Here is a 19,224-nt window from a genome sequence, read left to right as displayed (position 1 = left end):
GGCCCTGGGGTAAGGAGGAGCGCTGCTGTGGTGGAGCTGGAAGCGGTTGTGGAGAGGGAACCCTACTCGCAGATTCTGTGCAGAAAAGCTTGTGGCTCCCAGACCAGAGAGCAGGCCAGTAGAGGAGTAAACTTCTCTGCCTTGATTGTGCCATCTTGGAGGAATTGGGAACTTACAGGCTCCTAGAGTATAGCCTACTCTTGACAAAGGATTCAAAAGTCAAGTAACTAACTGGAAAAATGCCCCCAAAAAAGGAAAAAAAAATAAGACTATAGAAGCTTACATTCTTGGTGAACAGGTATTTTCTTCCATCTTTTCAGATTAGGAAGAACAATGCATACCATCAGAGGAAGATATCAAAGTCAAGGTTTCTGCATAAAAAAACTTCCAAAATAAATATGCAGTGGTCTCAGGCCATGGAAGAACTCAAAAAGGATTTTGAAAATCAAATAAGAGAGGTGGAGGAAAAATTGGGAAAAGAAATGAGAGTGATGTGAGAAAATCATAAAAAGTGAGGCAACAGCTTGCCAAAGGAGACCCCCAAAAAATGCTGAAGAAAATAACACCTTTAAAAATAGGCTAATTCAATTGGCAAAAGAGGTCCAAAAAGACAATAAGGAGAAGAATGCCTTAAAAAGCAGAATTATCCAAATGGAAAAGGAGGTTTAAAAGCTCACTGAAGAAAACAGATCTTTAAAAATGAGAATGGAGGAGACAGAAGCTAATGACTTTATGAGAAACAAAGAAGTTATAAAAACAAAACCAAAAGAATGAAAAAATAGAAGGCAATGTGAAGTATCTCATTGGAAAAACAACTGACCTGGAAAATAGATCCATGAGAGACAATTTAAAAATTAAGGGACTATCTAAAATCCATGATCAAAAAAAGAGCCTAGACATCATCTTTTATGAAATTATCAAGGAAAACTGCCCTGAGATTCTACAGCCAGAAGGTAAAATAAATATTGAAAGAATCCACCAATCACCTCCTGAAAGAGATCCAAAAAGAAAAACTCCTAGGAATATTGTAGCCAAATCCCAGAGTTCCTAGGTCAAGGAGAAAATATTGCAAGCAGCCAGAAAGAAACAATTTGAGTATTGTGGAAATACAATCAAAATAACACAAGATCTAGCAGTTTCTACATTAAGGGACTGAAGGGCTTGCAATATGATATTCCAGAAGTCAAAAGAACTAGGATTAAAACCAAGAACCGCCTTACCAACAAAACTGAGTATAATACTTCAGGGGGAAAAAATGGTCATTCAATGAAATAGAGGACTTTCAAGCATTCTTGATGAAAAGACTAGAGCTGAATAAAAAATCTGGCTTTTGAAAGCCAAGAATGAAGAGAAGCATGAAAAGGTAAACAGGAAAGAGAAATCATAAGGGACTTACTAAAGTGGAACTGTTTACATTCCTACATGGAAAGATAATATTTATAATTCTTGAAACTTTTCTCAGTATTTGGGTAGGTGGAGGGATTATACACACACACACACACACACACACACAGAAAGAGAGACAGAAACAGAGATAGAGGGCAGAGGGTGAGATGAATAGGAAGGGATGATATCTAAAATCATAAAATTAAGGGGTGAGAGAGGAATATATTGGGAGGAGAAAGGGAGAAATGGAATGGAGCAAATTATCTCTCATAAAGCAGGCAAGGAAAAGCTTTTTCAATGGAAGGGAAAAGGGGAGAGGTGAGAGGGAAAAAGTGAAGCTTACTCTCATCACATTTGGCTTAAGGAGGGAATAACATGAACACTACAGGAAAGTAGGGGAGAAGGAAATAAGTGGGGCAGGGGAATGATGAAAGGGAGGGTAAATGGAAGGAGGGAGTAATTATAACTAAACACTTTAGGGTAGGGTCAAGGTCTAAAGAAAGAATAGAATAAATAGGGGACAGGGTAGGATGGAGGGAAAAATAATTAGTCTTTCACAACATGACTATTATGAAAGTCTTTAGCAAAACTACACATATATAGCCTATATTGAATTACTTGCCTTTTCAATGGGGATGGGTGGGGAGGGAGGAAGGGAGAGAAGTTGGAACTCAAAGTTTTAGAAACAAATGTTGAGAATTGTTTTTGCATGCAACAGGGAAATAAGAAATACAGGTAATGGGGTACAGAAATCTCTCTTGTCTTACAGGAAAAGATAGAAGATGGGGATAAGGGAAGGGAAGGATGTGATAGAAGGGAGGGCAGACTGGGGGAAGGAGTAATCAGATTGCATGGTGTTTTGGGATGGGAGAGGGGAGAGATGGGGAGAAAATTTGGAACTCAAAATCTTGTGGAAATGAATGTGGAAAACTAAAACTAAATAAATAAATTAATAAAGCAATAAAATAAACTAAACACCCATAGCAGGATCTATTATACTTCAGCTGACATAAGAAAGATAGGGGTAACAATCACGATATCAGACAAAGCAAAAGCAAATAACAAAACTAATTAAAAGAGATAAGAAAGAAAGCTGCATCTTGTTAAAAGGCATCAACTTCAATACTAAATTGATATGCACCCTATGGAATAGCAAATAAATTCTTAAAAGAAAAGTTAAATAACTTGCAGGAAGACAGTAAACTTATTCTACTGGAGGATTGTAATATTCTGTTCTTAGAGCTAAATAAATCTAATCACAAAATAAAGAAGAAAGAAGATAAGGAAAAAAAGAGAATGTTAGAAAAGTGAGATATGAAAAAACAGGAAAAAATTGAAAGGGTATAGAAATGAATATATTTTTTCTCAGCTGTATGTGGCACACTCCCAAAAGTCAACCATGAATTAGGGCATAAAAACTTCACAACCAGAAGTAGAAAAGCAAAAATATTAAATGCACATTTTTCAGACAATAAATAAAATTATCTTCAATAAAGGACCACGGATGCATAGATTAAAAATTAATTGGAAACTAAATAATCTAACTTTAAAGAACAAGTGTGGTAAAAAATAAATCACAAAAAAAGAGCCAATTATTTCATCAAAGAGAATGACAGCAATAAGACTACATACTAAATACTGTAGGATGTGGTCAAAGTGGTATTTAGGGGAAAATTTTGTCTCAAAAAGACATATATCAATAAATAAGAGAAAGAACAGATCAATGAATTGGGCACACAACTAAAAAAGACTAGATGAAGAACAAATGAAAAATTCTCATATAATACCTACATGGAAATCTTTGAAAGTCAAAGGAAAGATCATTAAATTATAAGTAAAAAAAATTGAACTACTAAATAAAACTAGGAGCTGGTTTTATGAACAAACAATAAATAGATAAATCATTGGTTAATTTGTTTAAAAAGGAGAAGAAAATCAAATTAAAAATATTAGAAATGAAAAGGGTGAATTTACTACCAATGAGGATGAAATTTAGTTTACCCAATTATTTGATTGAAAACCTGACAATCTAAGTATAATGGATGAATATTTATAAGAAATATATAAATTGCCCAGATTAACAGAAGAGGAAATGGAATACTTAAATAATACTAGCTTAGAAAAAGAAACTAAATGAAATATCATTGAGCTTCCTTGGGAAAAAATCCCAACACACAGGTGGATTTACAAGTGAATTTTACCAAATATTTAAGGAATAATTAATCCCAATACGATATAACTCACTTGAAAACATAGGCAAAGATTTCCTGCCAAATTTCTTTTTGGACACAAATGTTTTTGAGACTTACACCAATGAGCACAAAAACAGAGAAAGAAAACTATAGACCAATTTCCCTAATGAATATTAAAGCAATAAACCATAACCAGGAGGAATTTATATCAAAGACGCAAGACTGGTTCAATATGAAAACTATCAGCATAACTGACCATGTCAATAACAAAACAAAATGCCCACATATGATTATACTAAGAGATGGAGAAAAAGCTTTTGACAAAACACAACACCCATTCATATTAAAAACACTAGAAAGCATAGGAATCAATGAAATTTTTCTCAAAATGATAAGCAGTATCTATATAAAATCAAGAGCAAAAATTAATGTAATGGGGATACGTTAGAAGCCTTCCCAATAAGATTGGTGGTGAAGTATGGATATTTACTATCACCACTATATTGTTCAATATTGTATTAGAAATGATAGTATAGCAATAATTCAATTAAAAGAAATAGAAGAAATAAAAATAGGTGAATGATATGGTGATATATGTAAAGAATACTTGGGAATAAACTAAAAGCAGAAGTTGAAACAACGATCAATTTTAGAGAATTGGCAGGACATAAAATAATCTCACATAATTCATCCACATTTCTACACATTACCAACAACACATAGCAAGAAGAGAGAGAAAGAGAAATTTCATTTAAAATAACAGCAGAAAAAATATTTGGCAGTCTACCTGTCAAAACAAACCCAAGGACTTACATGAAAACAATTATAAAACTTTTCACATAAACATAGATCTAAAAAAGTGGAGATTTATTGCTCATAGGGAGGCCAAGTCAATATAATAAAAATCACAATTCTACCTAAATTAATTTACTTATTTATTGGATACCAATCAAACTACCAAAGAATTATTTTATAGAGCTAGAAAAAAGTAATAAAATTCATCTGGAAGAACAAAAGGTCAAGTATATCAAGGAAGTCAATGGAAAAAAATTGGAAGGAAGGTGGCCTAACTGTACCAAATTTCAACCTATAATACCAAGTAGCAATCATCAAAACAATCTAGTACTGTCTAAGAAATAGAGTGGTGGGTCAGTGGAACACAAGACACAGTACTTAATGACTGTAGCACTCTTGTGTAGGATAAACCTAAGGACCCTAGCTTTTGGCACAAGAAATTAGAAAGTTGTTTGGCAGAAACTAGGCATATAGTAGCATTTCGCACCCAACACCAAAATAAGATAAAAATGGGAAAACAACAAATTAGACATGAGGGGTGACATCATAAGTTAATGAAAACTATGTCTGTCAGATCTGTCAGATCTATGAGTAAGGGAAGAATTTATGACCAAACAAGAAATAGACAGGATTAGAGGAAGTGAAAGAGATAATTTTGATTATATGAAATTAAAAAGGTTTTGTACAAATATAAGTAAGGTAGTTAAAATGAGAAGGAAAGCAAGAAAGTGGGAAAAATTTATAGCAAGTTCTCTGATAAAGGCCTTACTTTTCAAGTATACACACACACACACACACACACACACACACACACACAAACACACCACACACAGACACACCACACACACGTTTGTTTTTTAACTGAATAATAATATTGTTTAACATCCATAGCTGATTGAGGACAAAGCCCTCAAGAATGTTCTTCTTCCCATCCCAAGCTATTTGATTTTTTTATATATTTTCTATTTGCTTCTCTGTGTAAATGTCATTTCTCCCTAGTATAACATGAGATCCATAAGGGTAAAAACTGTATAAATACATACAAACATATATATATATATGTATATATATGTATATGTATAAATACAGAGAGAGATACATGCATATATGTGTATATATATGTATATGTGTGTATATATGTGTGTATATATATATATATATATATATATGCGTATATATGTCTGTGTGTGTGTATGTGTATACCTGAACCAAATTTATAAAAATGAGGCAATCCCTAAATGGTCAAAAGATAGGAATAGGCAGTTTTCAGAAAAACAAATCAGCTTTCCAAAGTCATAAGAAAAATGTTATAAATCACTATTAGAAAAATGCAAATTAAAATAACTCTGAGGTACCACCTCACACCTATCATATTGGCTAACATGACAGAAAAGGAAAATGATAAATGCTGGAAGGGATATGGAAAAATTGGGACTAATGCACTGTTGGTGGAGTTGTGAACTGGTCCTGCCATTCTGGAATATCATTCAAAACTACGCATTCTTTTTGATGCAGTGGTACCAATATTGCACCTGTATCCCAAAGACATACAAGAAAAGTGAAAGGGACCTATATGTGCAAAAACATTTATAGCAATTCTTTTTTTGTAGTGGCAAGGAACTGTAAATTAATGGGATTCTAATGAATTGGTGAATGACTGAACAAGTTGTAGTACGTAACTGTGGTGCAATACTATTGTGCTTTAAGAAATGATGAGTAAGGTGATTTCATAAAAAACTGAAAAGACTTATGTGAACTCATGCAATGTTAAGTGTACCAAACTGGGAGAAAACTGCATACTATAATAGCAAATATTTTAATAATGACCATCTGTGAAAGACTTAGTTACTCTGATCAAGATAATGATCCAAGATAATTCTAAAAGATCCATGATGCAAAATGCTATCCATCTCTAGATATAGAACTGAAGAAGTCTGAATGTAGATTAAAACATGCTTTTTTATGTTTCTGGTATTTTATTGTTTTTTGTAACACAGCTAATATAGAAATATACTTTGGAAGACTTCACATGTATCACTGATATATTGCTTGCCTTCTCAATGAGTTGAAGAGAGGTGGGAGAGAGGGATAAAATTTGAAGCTCAAAATTTTAAAAAATTAATGTTAGGAACAAATATTTTTAAAAGAAACATATTTCAATCATATTTCAATCAAGGTTATCATACCTACCTTCCAAGAAAACACTTAGGAAATGTAGTCAATTTTCTCTTTCTGTCTTTGATAAGATTTCCTTGTTGACACATCATTTTGTACAGTTTTTCTCCCTGTTCAGAGATCATGACCCAGGTATCTTGTTCCATTCCCAGTTTTAAACCTAACAAATAAAAAAAGGAGGTTAGTTTTTATAGCATAAATATATTTTCACTCTCTACTTATCAAAATTAAATTATTTACTTTTAGTAATGAAAAGAAACTCATAGACTCATAGTATTTTAAAGGTTAAGGGACCATCTAGATCAACTTCATTTTATGGATGAAGAAAAAGTAAATAGATGTAAATAATTTCTTAGAATTCATCAACATTATCATTAATATTTAATAAGAATCCTAGTAAATTGCACATAGGATCTTTCTTTCTTTTTTCAATTTCAAATTTGGATGATAAGATATATGTTTATGCATGACCAATCCAACTGTTAAAAAATAATTAACTGGTCAATTCAATCAAAAATTCAGTTGCTTTGTTTTTTAACTGAATACTAATACTGTTTAACAATCTATGACTAATTGAAGACAAAGCCCTCAGGTATGTTCTTCTTCCCACCCCAAATTACTTGTTTTCTATATATTTTCTATTTGCTTCTCTGTGTAAATGTCATTTTCCCCCAATATAACATGAACTTCATGAAGACAAAAAGAATCTCAATTTTGTCCTTATTCTCCCATTTTCAGCACATTGCATGATATATAATAAGAAGCGTAATAAATGCTTGTTGAATTTAATAGGGTAGAATTAAACTAAAATCCATCATTAGTCATCAGTTTTGTCTTAGTCCTTGCTTTTGGTGACTACTCCATTGCCCTGGTTTTAATTACAGGGAATGTGTTATTTCTGAGGGGACCATCAAAAATTGCAAGCAATTACATAGTTTTAAAAAAAGTTTTAAACTAAAGATATATTTCATTGGTTTAGTTCAACTAAGAATTCATTAGGCACATCTTCTTTATGCTGACCATGGAATAAAGAAAATAGTATACCTCATCCTTGCAAGTTAATAAAGAAATTGTTAGATGAAGTGAATATTTTCCTGCAGATATATAGGTATTTATTTTTTAATCCATATTCCTGAAATGCATTGCCTTAGGAGAGACTTCAGAGATTCAGAGATAAGGATGCAGAATTCAGGAACCTCCTTTCCTATGGTATTCAGAATGAAGAGGGGGAAAACCTGTGATTTCAACATTATAGAGAATTCCCAGCTAGGAAATTCCTTTTACCTATGCAAGCTGACACCTGCTCTGCTCCCTATACTCTTCCCAAGTTTCTTGGGGGTCGTAAGAAGTTACAACCTTTCCAGGGTTATAGTTTCACTATAAATCAGAGGCAGATCTTAAACCTAGGGACAGCTCTCGAAACTACAACACACTTCTCCATAATTGAAAAAAAAAATGTTTATGCTTAAATGATGAAGCATTTTAGGCTACAGATTTCCAAAGCAGTAAGCTGGAGGTAATTTCTTGACACAGTTTAATAAAACACTGCTTACTCCATAGCACTCTAATGTCCTCAAATAATGTGCCTCTAAAAGAGTTGACTTTGTAATTTACAAGAAACTGACTCAACCAGTTTATTAGTACTTAATCTACTAAATGGGGACTAGAGAACAATGAGTCATAATAGACAACATCCTATAAAAGACAGTAATGGATGAATAGGATCTTGTAAGATAGAAAATCAAAATGAATTGTTAGCCTTTTCTTCTTTGCTTTTTCATAAGCAGCATTGTATACTAGAAAGAAATCTAGACTTGGGCTTGGAAAATCAGGATTCAAGTCCCAACTCCATCACATACCTTCACGAAATCATTTAACCTGTCTTAACCTGTTTCCTCATCTGCAAAATGGAATAGTTCTGTCATCTTAAGCAATTTCTTTATCAATCTGGGAGGAGATGAGATGCCCAACTCATAAGGGCTGAAAGTGAAAATAAAATAAGATAATGCATGCAAAGCATTTGAAACATAAAATATATAACCATTCTGTATTTATTAGGTTTTGAATCACTATTTAATTTTGCAAATATGGTGGATACAATGTTATGACTGCTAATTACTAGACCACTTGAAGAACTCGAATCAATATTAATTTATTAAGCACCAATTCCGGGAGAAAGCTATAAAAATGAATGTGAGAGTCTCTGCACTAATGTAGTTTGCATTCTGGTAAGTCAAGTTCACAAACAAATAGATTATAAAAAGGGTGTGAAAGTGTATGGGAGAAGAACAATGAAAGTGCTCTGGGAGCTGGGAGAAAGCAGAGATTTCTTTTGGTCAGGGTAAATAAGTAAAACTTGGCATAAAATAAAATATAGTACTGAATCATTGGCACCTACCTTTTCGCCTTTCTCTTTCTTTCATAATAGCTTCTAACCATTCATGCTTTTCCTCAGGTGTTTTGGCCATACACACAAACCATTTATTCTTGGCTGTATTGTGTATCTTCCAACCATTAAGAACAATATGTCCACTGCTGTGGAAGTCAGCTGTAATGCAACATTTTTTAAAATTGAATAACAGAACATACTTTATATGTAATTCATTGAATTTACCGCAAAATCTAGAATTTCTGAACTTTTCAAAGAATAAAACAATGACTTGTACCCTAAATGACCACATTCTGTAAATAGTTGTAAGGGTAGGATTCCACTCCCAACTCAATTAATAATTTTTAAATGTATAAACAAGATAGTCCTATGATGTCTTCATAAGGTATAAATCCTTCTGAAGGGACAAGAAGGAAACAGGAATAATTAGTTCACCAAAAATGCTAGCCACACTCCTCAAGAGAGGAAGAACATGAGCTGAAAAGCAGAAGGTCAGGCTAGTGGCTTCCAAGGATCTTTAGATGGTAATTATCAGAGTTGTGCTTTCACGCTTAGGAGAATACATTGTTTATTTTCACCATGAGAATTTACAACTCAGAATGGAAATCACAACAAATCGAGAATTGATTTATTATTTTTATTATTTTTTTGATTGTCTAGACTAAAGAAAGTATTAATAAGGCAGATAAACCTTATTAATAATGCATGCATGAAAGCATGCATATATACGTATATGTATGCATGTATGTATGTGTGTATATATATATATGTATATGTATATTTCTTACCACCATTACCCTAGCCCCTGTGTTTCTCTATAATCATTGCTTGAACTTAATATGAGTGCAGTGGAGAATCAAGGACTGAAGTCATCACCAGACTAGAGGCCTGATCACTGTAGTCTAATATTAACTGGAATTTATATAGTGCATTAAAGTTTCCAAAGTGTGTTATATACATTAATTCATTTGAACCTCACAAAATCCCTGGGAATAACCTTGTGCCTCTACCAGAGGGCTAGGGCAATAGCATCTGGGGTAGGAATGTAAGTCCAGAGGGTGTTAACAATTCCACCCCAGCAACCATGTCAGACAGAAAGGACCAGTAGGATACCGAGTATCCAGGTAAGAAAAGAAGGATATACCTATGACACAATAGGTCACTTGAAAAAGATAGCCTCTGAAGAGAGACAGACAGACATGGAGAGAAAAAAGACAGAAGTCAGAGACAGAGACACATAAGGAGAGCTAGAGCCAAAGACAAGACGAACAAAGACAGTGACAAAGACAGAGAAAGAGACAGGGAAAAACTGAAAACAAATGCAAAAAAAAAACATTCACAAAGATGGATATAGAAAGATAACCACCAGATGGAGGAGTTATTTTCAAAAAGCATAATCCCTTACACCAGAGAACACTGCTGGATATGGAATCAAGCAAGAACTTGCAGCAACCAGAGAGATGAGATTACCTCTCTCTACATATATGCTTTACCACAATTGTACTCTTAAAGTTTGTGTCCACTTCCTCAGGCATGTTGTGTTTATTTGTGGGAAGATGTACCCTAGAATTTTGGGAGAAAATGTTTTGTTCTAACTGTTTTCACAATTTAGTGTTTACTTTTGCTAAGAGTTAATGAAGGGTAACATAGGCTGATGATCACTAGGAACCACACAAACAGAGGTTCCATAGCACTAGAAATCTAGACCCTCAAGGTTATCCCTAGAACCCCGAGACTCCTACTAGCTGGCTTGCCTCTGGGGATGTGAATGACCAATGTGAATGTGAAGTAAAGGACACAAAGATGTGATCTACAAAAATATTTTCATCAAAGTGCATACATAATAAATGCTAAAAGAATAAAATTACACTGACATTCAGTTTTCCAATTTCCACTACCAAAGGCATCTCCAAGTGTTACATGAAGGATTTCTCAATTATTTCAGCTCACTATCAATCATAAGCACTCCGAGTGACATTTCATTTATCCTATCCAAAATTCTTTTCAAAAATTGTATAGGAAATGCCATGTAGAACAGAATAGACTCCCAATGTTTTACAAAACAGAGCAAAAACTAAAATAAAACTAAGGAATTCCCAAAAGATGTGTTTACCACATAGTAGTAACAAGAGTAAATAATGCAAATATATGGTAATAAATGCATTATTGTACACAGTTAAAAGCTAGCTCTCCTTGTTCCCAAAACCTGTCTTGCACTCTTGCCACTCAGTTGGCATGGATCCAAACCTACTTTTTTAAGAGTTTGCTGTTACATGCTAAGTGGTTTTCTCCAGATCCCACAAGTCCATTTTTGCCAAACAGTCACATAGCACTCAAAGACATTGGAGGTTAAACTAGTGCCACTTCATTTAACCTGACAATAGATATAATAGCAGTGTTTCCTTATTAATAGTATGTATTTTTGCTTTATATCCTAACCAAGCAAAGAATGCAACAGAACAAAGTAGTCACTGGGGAGTACTATAGAATCTGTACCAGTAAGCAGTCCCAAGAACCTCAGTGAAAATATCTGTAACTGCTCATAAAGTATATTTTGCCTTCCCTCCAAGAAACTAACCTGGGCAAAATGACCATTTGGAGTTGAAGAAAATGAGAGAGCCTGGGAAATTGTCATGGACATTGTAAAAAGCAGACTATTCTGTTGCATTTTCCCAAATAATCAATTTTATTCGGTAAGTCATTAAGTCAAATCAAGTCTACACGCGTTCATTAAGAGTTTACTATATGCCAGCCATTATGCTAAGTCCTGCGGATGCAAAGAAATGCAAAAGAAAGTCCCTGACATAAGAAGCTCACAGTCTAATGGGGAAAAAACATGCCAACAACCGTGGACAAATGAGGATATTAGAATACATGCTATTTAAAGATAATCGCAGAGAGAAGGCACTACCATTAAGGTGACTGAGAAATGTTTCTTTCAGAAACTGGTAGTTTAGCTGAGACCTGAAGGAAGACAGGAAATCAGGAGGCAGAAATAAGAAAGATGAGTCTTCCAGACATGGAGGACAGCCAGTGAAATTTCATGGAATCAAGTGATGAAATGTCATGTTCCAGGAACACCAGGGAGGTCGGTGTCACTGGTTTGCTGAGTGCATGCAGGATAATAAGTTACAGAAAGACTGGGAAGGTAGGAAGGGGCCAATGTCTTAATTAAATGAAGACAAGAATAAAAACTATATCTCCCCTAATCTGTTCCATTGCTTTTATCAGATTATTTCTAAGTATGGACATATACTTCCAAAGGACATATTGCCAAACTTTACTGAATTAATTCCAGAGCTACCTGAAACACTCTTGATTGAGCATATCAAAGTTTACATTATATGTTCCCTCAATCAGAAAGAATATATGTCATAAGCTTATAAATACTGAAACTAATTTATAATAGTTTGGGGAACTGTAAGTAATAGCTTTTTATTGTCCCTACTCCCAAAAGACAATCATCACTACCACTAAAGACTGAAGATGATAAATTATATACCTTGGTATTTATTAAATTAGTGGAAAAATTTGAAAGTTTTACCACAGAATTAAACCCTAAATTGTTCTATTTTCACCATCTCTGTCCCATTTCCTTTCTCTCACTTCTTCCCTTTTGTGGAAAAATCAAAATAAAGGAATGGCCATAATTGCTACCTGCTCCTCTTTCTCTATTTCTCTCTCTCTGCCTCTCTGTCCCTCCTGCCTCTCTTTCCCATTTTCCTCTCTCTCTCCACTTTTCCTTCTATCCCTTCTTCTCCCCCTCTCCCTCCCTCCATCTCTTTTCCTCCTTCTCTCTTTCTTTCCACTCTCTCTTCTACCTTTGCTTCTCTTTCCTCCCTCCCCTTCACTCTCTATTCTCCCTTCCTTCTTATATCCCTCTTTCCCTCCTTAACACCTCTCACTTTTTCACAGACAGGCCCCAACTAAGTCATTTTCCTAGTCCTGCCATGCCCCCAAAAGTCAAGCAAATATTGCTCCCTGGGCAATCTTCCTTTCAAGCCTGGTTGTGGAGGAACACACCCAGCTAGATACAAGCATCCTTCACGTATGCTAAACAGCTAAAGGAAGAAGATGGGAAAGTCATGTTCACTTCTAAATGATCTCTGATGGAACCAAAAGGTACTGTAGATTCAGAGTGTCAGAAGCACAAATCTACTTTTCTAGAGGCTCTCCAAATTGGCCACAATTCTACTTCCATCGTCTAAGGCCTTATTTCCTCACACCTGAAAAAGCTGTAGCAATATCCTATCACAACTCTCCACCCCTCATCTCTCTCCAAACCATTCTGAATACTGCTGCAAAAGAAATCTTTCTGAAAAATTACATTCCTCTTGTCCATCCTCTGCTCAAAAAAAGTCTTTTCTACTATGCCCAATCCAATTTCCACCTAGCTCCATCCTATTTATCTCAACTTGTTCCCCATATCATCTGAAGGATTTCCTCTCCTCTACTTATGTTTGTCTCCTCATTGCCCCAATATCCATGCTGTTGAACATACCAATGCCTATCCTGGATATTCCTTCTCTCCTACTTTTCATCATATGTATACATTCGATTCTTCCAAAGACCACTCAAATTCCATGTTTTCCAAGAAGCCATTTCTTCCTACTACTATCAATTTCAGTGATCTCTGAATTCGTAAAAGACTTGATGATAATAATGATAATTATGATTTATTATTTATTAGCAGCATTTGTAAGATTCCTTTTGAGTTGCTCTAAATTTTGTGGTATTTTTTCTTATATCTGCTTTTCTACAATATCCAACTATTGCCTTTGTTCTACTCCCCAAAGATAAAGAAAATAAGTGTAATAAATTATATATATCTGCATATATGTATACACACACATGCAAATATAGTAACATAGAGATTGGGTCTACCCTGATAAATGAGGTTCCAAGATTTTGCTTCTTGAATTTAAACATTCATAGTTCTTTCAATAGATAAATTTTTCACATAATTTCTCTTCTCCTTTTCCATTCTTGTCTTCTACTCCAGCATCCCATATTACTCCAGACATGGGTCAATGGATTATCATCTTCCTCATTCTAGAAATTTACGTCTGTTCATCAAGCCCAAAACCACATAAAATGAGAGATAAATAACTGAACCTGGAAAAAAAATCTATATACTGTTTTATACTGTATATTATTTATACAAACTTTACAAAGCATGATATACGTGTTGTCTCATTTAATTCTCAAAACAACTGCTACTCTTATAATCATTTTATAAATGAGGAGAATGAAGTAGAGAGGTTAAGTACTTACTTATTCAGGGTCACACTACTGATAATGGCCTGAGGCAAAATCTGAATCCAAGTCTTCCAGATTTTAAATCCAGTATTCTACCAAACACTACGGCATCTACTTGTCTTATTCATAGTAATCACGCACACACACGCACACACACACATATGTATGTATACACACATATACATATATAAGTAAAATATATTTATATATTGTGAAGAAATAAAATGTATTTATATGTACACACATATGTATACATAAATATACACATATACACACATGCTTAGCACAGTACCTGACACATGGAAGGCATTTACTAAAATACTGTTTATTGATACACACACACATACTTGCATATACATGTATGTACATGCATAAATGCACATGTGTATATAGGTGCATAAATATATTATTATAAACTTATACATAGCATTATCTGCTCAAGTGCATCATAACTTCCTTGAGGGAAAACACCAGGTCTAATGCTAATACTATATCTCAGTCACATTTTTCCCTGCCAAGTACTTAGCACAGTGCAGAAGGCAGAAGAGACATTAGATAAATGCCTAATTAATTGTGTGGCCCTAAAATTAACTAAACTTGTAAACTAGGTTCAACTCAACAGCATCATACCATATCAGAATACTGTTCCCATTTTTCAAGAGAGATGGCAACCCACTGTTCATTATATGTATTGTTTATCATTTGGTCATTTTTCAGTCTTGTTCAATTATTCATGACCCCTTTTGCGGTTTTCTTGGCAAAAATACTTAAAGTGATTTGTCACTTCCTTTTCCAGTTTGTCTTATAGATGAGGAAACTGAAGCAAACAGGGTTAAGTGACTTGCCCAGGATCACACAGCTAGTAAGTGTCTGAGGCCAGACTTGAACTTAGGAAGAGTAGCCTTTCTGACTTCAGGCCAGACACTCTATTCACTGTGCCACCTACCTCCCCATTATATGTGTATGAACATCCACTTTAGATTTGTACTCCTCAAGATCAGTCTACCGTCCTAGGCAGAGGATAAAATAAAGCTTATTGCCTGGCAGATTTATTGGGTAATACTTCAAAAGAAAGCAAATGTGGAAGCATTTTTAAAACTTTAATGGGAGATGATAATTAAACATTTATGGGGGTTAGATTTTTATCTCCTTACTTGTTATTTAAATTTCATGATGAAAAAGTTGCTGAGCAATTTGGGGCATCTATACAAAACTGATATTACAAGTAGCTTATATTTTAACAATGATTATACAACTGTTTCTTGCACAGTCTTTTAGCAATTACAGTCATGCCCAGTGCACAAACAGTCATAGAATAATAACAGAAGCACTGATTTCCTTGCATTTCTCTACCATGAGAAGGCTCACTAACACCATCCACTTTTGCTTGGGTAATTAAAGGGAGTTATAGATCTCAACAGGTCAAAATATTTAATTTCACAGAATGTATCACATAAAATTTTGAATTAAAATAGCTTTACAATGAGTACAAACTATCAAAGGTCATCACTGACTTTTTAGTAAAGGCAAGGAAAATCTAAAGGGCAGCCCGGAATAAGTCACTCATTGTTTCAGAGCTTTCTACTTTGCAAATTCTCTATTCTTAATTCAGCACACTTTTGCATAATGAGATGGAATTTTCTAAAACTGAAGTAACCATAAATCTCAGCAGACATACTGTTATCCTTTCAATAACTTTGCATCTTAATGAGATGGAAAACTGCCAAGTATTGTATACATGGGCTGGGAAATGTTAGAAAATGTCACAACGCATTATTCACTGCATCAACAAACTGATAACTGAATATTCTGTTCACTCCCATTCTGGTAATCAACAATGTGAGAGAATGTCTATATATACTCAAGGGAATTCTTTATAAATAACAATAATGTGAATTAAGCCTACTTAAGGCTAAAAACAAGTATATTTGCGTTGTTTAAGGTTTTATTACCAAATAGAACAAAGAACTCTTGACTTGAAAATAAGACTTGTTGAAATCATGCTAATTTGGGTATATCACATTTTTCTCCTCACTAAAATAAATTAGTTCATATCTTTGTATCTTTAAAAATATAATTCATCAACACTTCAAGGATCCATGATTTACCATTGTAAATATTCTCTCCACTGAGACATCTTACCAGTCTTCCACATCTTAGTATATTTTCTCTGTGGACTGCCATGGCAAATTTAGCTTTTGATGAACAACACTCTTTCAATATTCCCTACAAAATAAACTAGGCTGGCCCTTTAAAGAGCATGCACACAATTCATAGTCAGACTTTTACTGCCTGGAAAATTTAAACTCTGTTGGAATACCCTTCAAGAACCCAGGAACATCTTATTTGCCAAGATGAAGCACTGAAGTAAGACTTTATGAAAAATACATACAGAAAGTTCCCCTTTATATGATGGGTTTAGAATAAAAACATTGCCAATAGCTGAATATTAAAAAAAATAATGCATCCAATTTCCCAAACAAAGCTCAATATTTAAACAAATAAAACGATAGTTAAAAAAAGAGAAACACAAGTCAATAATTATCTTTAAAGAAAAAGCAAGACATTTCACTACTAAAGGTTATCCCATAAGTACAAGTTTTTTATCACCCTGAATTTAATCAATAAGCATTCTTCAAGCACCCACTGTATACCCAGCATCAGCAAATTAGACCTCTCTTCAACCACAAGGTGGGATTACTTCTTAATGGGGCATATTTATCTCAATTAGCACAATATCATCCACAAACTGGAGCAGTTGGAGGACATCACAATCCACAGGGAATTATCTTCAACCAAAACTCTTGTGTTGGATCTCCTATATTCTAATGGCATATGCCTTTGATGAGCATACTTTTCCCTGCTTTGTGCCTTATCTGATGTTAATGATCATAGGGTCATTGAACAGGGTGGGAAATGATTTTTGACTATGAGTATTTGTCAGCCCTTCTTTAAATTGTCTTTTTTTTGGATTTCAAATTCAGACTTTAAGTGAGTGTAGATGGGAAGGAATGGAATGGGACAAATACAGTCCTGTGGACATTAACCTGTAGTAACTATTAACACAAAAGCTCCAGTGAGGAAACTGTCAGCAGATTTTAAATCCTGGATTGTCAGGCAACAATTGTGCAGTTAAGATAGTGATCAGAATATTACCAATCAAGAAAAATTAAAGGGCTAAGGGGCAGGGAGAGTACTTAGTTTGGCACAGGGATTGTTTTAGGAAAGAGTCAAGAATCAAGAAAGAGTTTTAATTCAGGCTGGTGTAATGAAGTTATCCATTTTCCTCTACTTTCTTCTCCTTTCTTTTCCTGATAAATTCCAGGAGTTTTTAAGTTCAATACTAAATCTTCTTGGATCATTTTTACTCATTGTAAAAACAATTTTACTTCTAGGTTTTTTTCATGATACATTCTGTGAAATTAATGTAATGGAATAATAACTGACTTAGGTTTTAGTAACTATAAGTACATTGATGAACCAATCGCTTAAATTTTCTGGGCCTTTCTAATCTTTCTAATCCAATCTTTTCCAATCTAAACTTTCTAATCTGCAAAATGAGGGTTGCTGTAACAGTAGGTTAAATTGTCAGTGAAGATTCATCTATTAATAAAAATTCTCTTCCAGTATTTCCTTCTACCAGTGAAGAAGAAGGAAGAATCTCCAAATTCCTATAATCAGAACTGTTTATATACAGTAATAAAGGCTAATTTTCCTTGCAAGAAGCTGTAGAAAGTATCCAGTTGCAGCTATTACAGAGGTCCTATTACTTCCCAAACATCTATTTTTCCTGGAAGACCTCCTGCGCTGTGAGTGAGTTTATCATCTACAAAACACAACCTGAAATCCTGCCAAGAAAACTGTTTTACTCTAAAGAAACACATCCACCTATCTTCTAGCTCACCAGTAACAACACCACAATTTAAATCTTAGTATAATATTAACATAGGCTAAGTTTTATTTTACCAAGAAAATTGAGGACATCCCCCATGAACTACCCCTTCTTCCAAATTCTACCTCTAAGATACCTTCAATATTAATCCCATTCTTTCCTCCCTTATGGAGGCAGTTAGTGGCACAGCAGAAAGAGCCCTAGGCCTGAACTCATGAGTTCACACTGGCCCCAGATCCTTACTAGTTGTAAGACTCTGGGCAAGCCACTTAACTTCTGCCTGCCTCACTTTCCTTAACTGTAAAGCAAGGATAATAACAAAAACCCATATCTTAGGGTTGTTGCTAAAATCAAACAAGGTATTTGTAAAAAGTGCTTAGTACCTTGCACACAGTAAGTGCTATATAAATGCTTATTCCCTTCTCTTCTCCTTTTTTTTCTGGGCTAGGAGGAAAAAGGTGGTTCTCTTTAACAAAGCCAAACTCTTCCAGTACATCAATGATTCTGTTGTATCTCCTAGTCTCTGGGGGCTAGTCCCTTCAATCCTTTCATATTAATTTCTTAATTTCAAGTTCTATAAACTGGTTCCATCTCTACTGCCTAGAAATACACCCAGATCTCTCCCAATCCTTAAGAAACTTCTTATATCACTACTCTTTTCACTGCCAAACTCTTTGGAAAAACTTCTACACATAATGCTTCTAGTTCCTCATATCCCATTCACTATCAATCATTCCCTTGCAATCTGGGTTCCCACACCAACACACAAAATGAATTATTCTGTGCAATATTACAAATGATCTCTTAATTGCTAAATCCAAAGACTTTCGCTCAGTTCTCATCCCTGCTGACCTGTCTGCAACTTCTGACAAACCACTTCTTCATATATGTATGTATGTATATATATATATATATATATTCTCTTTTTCACGGTTTTCACTACACTGCTCTTTCTTGACATTGATGGCTATGTGGCTGTTATGTCTGACCATTCTTTGAAGTCTCTTGTGCTAGCCATCAGCTACATCCCACCATGTTATGGAAGTGTGTGTACAAAGGCTCTGTCTCTATGCTGAATATAATTTCTCTTGATAATCTCATCCATTGTCATGGATTCAAGCATCAGCTCTAAGCGA

General features: G+C 34.4%; 1 protein-coding gene across 3 annotated transcripts in view; it reads right to left on the bottom strand.

The window, feature by feature from the left end:
• PREX2 (phosphatidylinositol-3,4,5-trisphosphate dependent Rac exchange factor 2) overlaps positions 1-19,224 on the bottom strand; it is a 426,568-nt gene that overhangs the window by 239,143 nt on the left and 168,201 nt on the right. For all 3 annotated transcript variants that reach the window (XR_011966134.1, XM_072604786.1, XM_072604787.1), the window contains exons 9-10: positions 8,947-9,096; positions 6,564-6,708 (exon numbers count right to left, since the gene is read on the bottom strand). Coding sequence is in view for 2 of the 3 variants with exons in the window: in XM_072604786.1 (XP_072460887.1) it covers positions 6,564-6,708; positions 8,947-9,096 (295 nt within the window). In the remaining variant the exon portion in view is untranslated. The remainder of the gene's footprint in view (positions 1-6,563; positions 6,709-8,946; positions 9,097-19,224) is intronic.

This window comes from Notamacropus eugenii, chromosome 4, assembly GCF_028372415.1.
Source record: "Notamacropus eugenii isolate mMacEug1 chromosome 4, mMacEug1.pri_v2, whole genome shotgun sequence".
NCBI lineage: Eukaryota > Metazoa > Chordata > Mammalia > Diprotodontia > Macropodidae > Notamacropus > Notamacropus eugenii.
Note: the sequence above shows the minus strand (reverse complement) of the source record. Positions and strands in the feature narration are given on the sequence as shown.